Source organism: Terrapene carolina, unplaced genomic scaffold, assembly GCF_002925995.2.
Source record: "Terrapene carolina triunguis isolate 2854851 unplaced genomic scaffold, T_m_triunguis-2.0 Scaffold84, whole genome shotgun sequence".
NCBI lineage: Eukaryota > Metazoa > Chordata > Testudines > Emydidae > Terrapene > Terrapene triunguis.
The window spans coordinates 17,857,910-17,863,909 of record NW_020664435.1 but is presented as its reverse complement, the minus strand read 5'-3'; the positions used below and the strand labels follow the sequence as shown (position 1 = coordinate 17,863,909).

General features: G+C 46.9%; 1 protein-coding gene across 1 annotated transcript in view; it reads right to left on the bottom strand.

Moving 5' to 3' along the window:
* The window catches only part of RAPGEF5 (Rap guanine nucleotide exchange factor 5), a 229,185-nt gene that overhangs the window by 145,925 nt on the left and 77,260 nt on the right, over positions 1-6,000 (bottom strand). The window contains exon 7 of the mRNA XM_026649327.2: positions 1,953-2,001. Within this exon, the coding sequence (XP_026505112.1) occupies positions 1,953-2,001 (49 nt within the window). The remainder of the gene's footprint in view (positions 1-1,952; positions 2,002-6,000) is intronic.

Here is a 6,000-nt window from a genome sequence, read left to right as displayed (position 1 = left end):
CTCTGCCCCAGCCCTGAGCCCCCTCCTGCATCATGAACCCCTCATCCTCAGCCCCAACCCTCATCCCCCCGCACCCTAATCCTCTGCCCCAGCCCTGATCCCCCTCCTGCATCATGAACCCCTCATCCTCAGACCCACAGCCCTCACCCCTGCACCCCCTATCCCCAAACTCCCTCCCAAACCCCCTCCCCACACACCCCCCTCCTGCCCTTAAACTCCCTCCTAAAGCCTGCACCCCCTCCCTTTGCACCGCCTTCCACCCCCAAACTCCATCCCAGAGCCTGCACCCCTCACCCCCTCCTGCACAACCTACCCCCTGCCCCAGCCCAGAGCCTGCACCCAGCACCCAAACTCTATCCCAGAGCCTGCACCCTGCACCCCTCCTGCACCCTAATCCCCAGCCCAGGACCTGCACCCCAGACCTCCTCCCCCCACCCAACCCCCCTCCCAGAGCCTTAGGCAGGTGGGTTATGGGCACCACCAAAATTTCTACAACCCTGCCACCCATGTGAGTGGATAAGGGTCAGGGCAGTCAGGGGACAGGTAGGGTCCTAGGGGGGCAGTTAGGGTGGAGGGTTCTCAGCAGGGGGCAGTTAGGGGACAAGAAGCGGGGAGGAGTTGGGGGTTCTGAGGGGGGCAGTCAGGGGGTGGGAAGTGGGAGGGAGTGGATGGGGGCGGGACGGGGCTAGGGCGGGGCTCCCCCCCAGTGTCCTCTTTTTTTATTGTGGAAATATGGTAACCCTAGACCCCACCCCAGAGCCCACACCACCAGCCAGAGTCCTCACCCCTGCCCCCCAGCATCCCAGACCCCCTGCCCCAGGCGGGTGCCCTCTCCTGAACCCCTCATTTCTGGCTTCACCCAGAGCCCTCACCCCCAGCCCAGAGCCCTTACCCCCCCACACACCCCAAACTCCTGCCCCAGCCTGGAACCCTCTCCCAAACCCCTCATTTCTAGCCCCACCCAGAGACAGCACCACCAACCCAGAGCCCTTCCCCCCTCCCCGCACTCCAACCCTCTGCCCCAGCCTGGAGCCCTCTCCCGCACCCCAAACCCCTGTCCCAGGCTGGTGAAAATGAGGATGAGGCCTCTGAAGCGGGGGAGGAGGGGGAAGGGGCAGAGCCTCGGGGAATGGGAATTCGGTTTTGTGCCATTAGGAAGTTGGCAACCCTATTTAGGGGTACGAATTTTTTTAAAAGGTAAAATCCTTAGAGCGTGGTGTGGATGCTGCTATATCAATATAAAGGTGGCTAATACTGGTATAGGTATCCCCCTTTTCTATGCAAATAGCTATTGCAGTATAAAGTACCTTTATACAGATATAACTGCCTCTACACTAGGAGGGTTGTACTACACCAGTGTAGTGTAGAAAAGTCCTAAGGCAACATGCTCTTGATGGCACTTTTGCTGTCACTTTAGATCACGTAAAAGGAGATGGATAGAAAGCAGCAAAATATACCCCAGCAAACATGGATATAGCAAATCATTTTAAAAAAAATTTTTAAAGGGGCCAAAACGAAGTTGGCATTAATAGGGAAAATACACAAAGAAATTTGCAATCCACAATCTTAACAGAATGATCACAAAATTCAAAATCAAGAACTGTACATTTGTAATAAACAAATAAACATTATTACATATAAATATAAACAAACAGAAAAAACTTACTTAACTAAAGCAGCCCCAAACAGTTCACATTCTCAGCAACTATTCTGCCTTTACACTTTATCAGGTGGGATACTAGATGGCGGGAACACCACAGTAATTATATTGTGTTTATACAAGAGACTCTTCCACCACACAGTCCTTTAATGTGGAATGAGATTTTGTATTTCTTGCTTTCTAATATAACCTACATTTTAATAAGTCAACAATGAAGAATCAAATACTTTAATAAATGACAGAGGAGAACGATGTTATGAAGCCCCATTAAGGACCAACTATCTGTACTTACCTGACTTTCTTGCTTTCAAAGCAATGACAGCAGCCAGTTCTTTCTGTACCTAACACATGAGAAAAAGAGATGATGGTTATAAATATATAAAACAGAAAAAAATGTGGTATTGGCAAGATACAGCATATCATTAATCTTCAGATATTCATTGCATATAGAATAATACAGATGTTTCACTAGTTTGTTTCTTCTCTTGGTTTTAAAACCTGACCCACATTTTCCAGCAAACCTATTTTTCTTTCAACTGGGAATGCTGCGACTTTTTTGTCATTTTAGTTTCATGCAAACTTTGGCTTAATCTCTAGGGAATATGCATTCTGTTGACTGTGGCATACGAGTTATTTTCTCTGCAAACTTCTTCTCATGCATGTACCTAAAGCTTCCTCACCTCTTAGTCAAATGTTTGTTTTCCCTTTGTGATTGCATTGCAACTCTGTGTTTGCTTTGTGACTCCAGGGGCTAAGGTGAGTTCTCTGTGCTGGAGTTGGGCTGGGGTTTTGCAAGCATGTGCTATGTATTTATTTCCTCAGTAACATCTCTTCATATCACCAACACAATCAGCTCTTCACCTCAAAAAGATTGTTTTAAGACAAAAGCTCTAATGGTAATTAATATTATAGGGAGGTGTTTTCTTTCTTTCTGCCCTCATACAGGTGAAATACACCAGTGCAAGGCACACCACACCATCTAAATCATAATCATCTCCTCCAGTATTTACACATTTTTACCTCATTCCATTTAGTCTGTCAGCTGTTATTTCTTACTGGAGAACAGGGATTTATTGCAGGAGAAAAAGGATGGTCTTGCAGTGAAGACACTGGTCTACAAATCAGGAGATCAGAGCTTCATTCCTGACTCCATCACACCCTTCCTGGATAACCCAGGGCAAATCCTAATTTATCTTTGCCTCAGTTTCTCCATCTATAAAGTGAGGCCAGAAATATTGATCTACTTCACAGGATGTTGTGAGGCTTAAGGTAATTCACTGGCAATGTTTGTAAAGCAAACATGCTTTGAAATCCACTGATGGAAGGCACTAGTGAAGTTTAATTTGTTATTGAGTTAATTATTTATACAGCTTCCTGCAGGAAATTACTACTTCTGGAGGAAGAAAAATATGCAATATTTCCCACTCCATCTACAAACCCACCAGTTTCTCCTCATCCTCCCAAATTAAACAGAGGAAAATCTTTTTTATTGATCCCAAAAGGCAGATTTATTACTTCTAAGATGACTCTCTTTTAGAAAGCATTGAAGATAAAAGGTTAATTCAAAAGCATATATAACAATCCAATATAAACATCATAATGTTCTTGTAACCTGCACAGTTTTGTCAACTCTGAACATTCTACATCCTCCTCCTTTTTTAAACTCTTCCATACAGAGAAGGGGGGAAGGAAAGCCCAAAAGCTAAACACCAACTAAATTTTCAGTTGTCCAGTTTTGTTGGAGCGGGGAAGGGGGGAGAAACCTTTAGAAAAATGCATTTATTTGCAAAAAAGTTTCCAATCTAAAAAAAAAGTTTGAAAATTTTCAACCAACTCTATTACCACTATTCTCAGTAAGGTTCCTTTTGCCCTCCCTCAGACCAGAAGATAAACAGTGAATTATTATTTCATAAGTAATAAAAAGCACAAGTTTGAGCATGCCCACTTAGTGAAACAAAAATTAATATCGAGCTTAAGAACTAAAGGTCCTGAGCAATCTGACTCATGCTCTGTCAAAATATTTAAACTATGTGCGTAACTATAAGTACGTGAACAGTCCCATTGATGCTTTAGAGTGCTCCACAGCTTGGAGCAGTGATTGTCACAGTAAGGGAAAAGAATAAAAAAAGACCTTTTATAACTGTAGACAAATGAAGACCACCAGGAGCGGCGCCAGGGTTTTTGCCGCCCTAGGCGGCAGCACTCCTCCACAGTAATCGGCGGCAGCTCCTCCTCTGAAGCTGCGTTCTCGACAGCAGGGGTCCTTCCGCTCCGGGTCTTCGGGGCACTTCGGCGGTGGGTCCCAGAGCGAGTGAAGGACCCGCCACCAAATTTCCGCCAAAGACCCGGAGCGAAAGAAGCCCCTCGCCACCAAAATTCCGCAGAAGGCAGCAAAATGCCACCCCCCACATCCTGCCGTCCTAGGCGACCGCCTAGGACGCCTAGTGGAAGCGCCGTCCCTGAAGACCACTCAATTGCACCTTCAGAGGTTCTGAAAATGATCCCTTCCTCTTATTCTGCTCATCCACATGTAACCCCCAAGGAGATTATCTAGATTCCTGAGGCTCTATCTGCTGGCAACTCAGGGGGAGCCAAGGCAAACTCAGAGTTTGCCCGGCAACCAATAGGGAGTGAGATGCCCCTCCCAGGGAGTTCAGGAAAGGGGAGAAGCCATTTTTGAGTCAATCTGGAGCCAGCCAGGAGAAGGGCAGGACTGGCTGTCTGAGGAGCTGGTGAGTCCCAGGCCTGCATGCAGGATTCCCCCTGAAAACTGGCCTTTAGGGACCTGAAAGCAAGATCCCTCAGCTGGGCTTTTCCTTCTCTACTGAGGATTCCCAGTTTGTAGAGTTTTGCTGGGAAACTTCCCCAGCCAGGCTGAGTTAGCCATCCAGCTCTCTAGGTGAGACCAGTCACCACATGGTCAGCTCTGCTCTGTCTGCTAGTTCAGGGCTACTGCCTGCTGTGTGTGTGTGTCTGGACGCTGGGCTAGGAGACGACAGTTTGGATTTTAGTACAGTTGTGTAACCTGCACCTTGAGCCCTGCGCCCCTTTGTGGTGAGGGGAAATCCTGGGACCGAAGCAGCCTGATTCCTGCCTGAAGAGGATCCCTGCCAGCCCCTCTGCAGTAACTGAGGAGTCCAGAGTCATCTCTGAACCTGAGGATCATTCATGGAGTTTGTGAGTGCACCATCTTTTAGTTAGTCAGTCAGGGAATTTGTTTCGGGGGCCCCCTACTCCCTGAACTGTGTCCTCAAGCCAGGGAGTAAAGATTTGGGGATTTTATAACCTGCTGCATATTAAACCTGTGGAGGGATTTACCACCTTCTCCTACTTGTGAGCCCTTTGGGCTGTAGTGAACCCAGTCAGCCATACTGCTAAACCACTGCAGAGAAGAATTTTGTGGTCATAGGTCATCAACAAAGTACACGTACCAACGGGACACTAATCTTACATTTGCTACCTCAAGTCATGTGACTGGGGAAAGTCACAGGTATTATCAGCGTGGGCACCGGTGACCCTAAAGATAGTGTTTTACCCTGTTATGCATATTTGTTTCCTGTTCAATATAATTATTGCGTTGAGTATATTGTATGTGTTTGTGTTATTTCATGGAAGTCTCCAACTATCCGGCAAGAAAGTAGGGATTACCCTGGGTTAGAGTTTTCCTCCCAAGCTGCCCTGATGACCCTGCCAGGAATGAGCGAGGGGGGTGGAGGCACCGCCAAATAAAGTCATAGGAAAAAATGAAGATACACCCTGCTGAGTGGGTGGCAGGAACCAGAAGAACCCAGGCCTGTCCATCAAAACCTGTAAGCAGATTGACATTAAAGAAGGTAACCGGGTGAAGGGGAGGGGGGCGCTACACACAAAATAATAACCCGCCCTTACTGCCATAGAAAAATACATATGTCTTGCATAAGATATTCTTGGCCTAATAGGGCAAAGCCAAGCCAAATTCCAACCAGAATCCTTCATGCATTAGGTTAATGTCTACAAATGAATTCCTCTACTCAAAGAAGAGCTGGAACAGAATCAGGAAACACTCTGGCCTGTGCTCCAGCACACACGGTTTCAGTTACTTCTCTAGCAGCCTCTGCCTCCACCCTATGGAGAACTTTACATACAGCTCATGAATCTCTTTTAATGGTCCTTTCTTGATCAGTATGTCCAATGGTTTCTGTGAATGTTACCTATTGGACTTTAGTCAGTTTACAGGAAGGTCTTATGCACTTTGGGTGTGTCAATGCTGCAGCTGGGAGTGAGCTTCCCAGTCCAGGTAGACAGACTCATGCTAGTGGGACTTGAGCTAGTGCACTAAAAATAGCAGCATGGATGTTGTG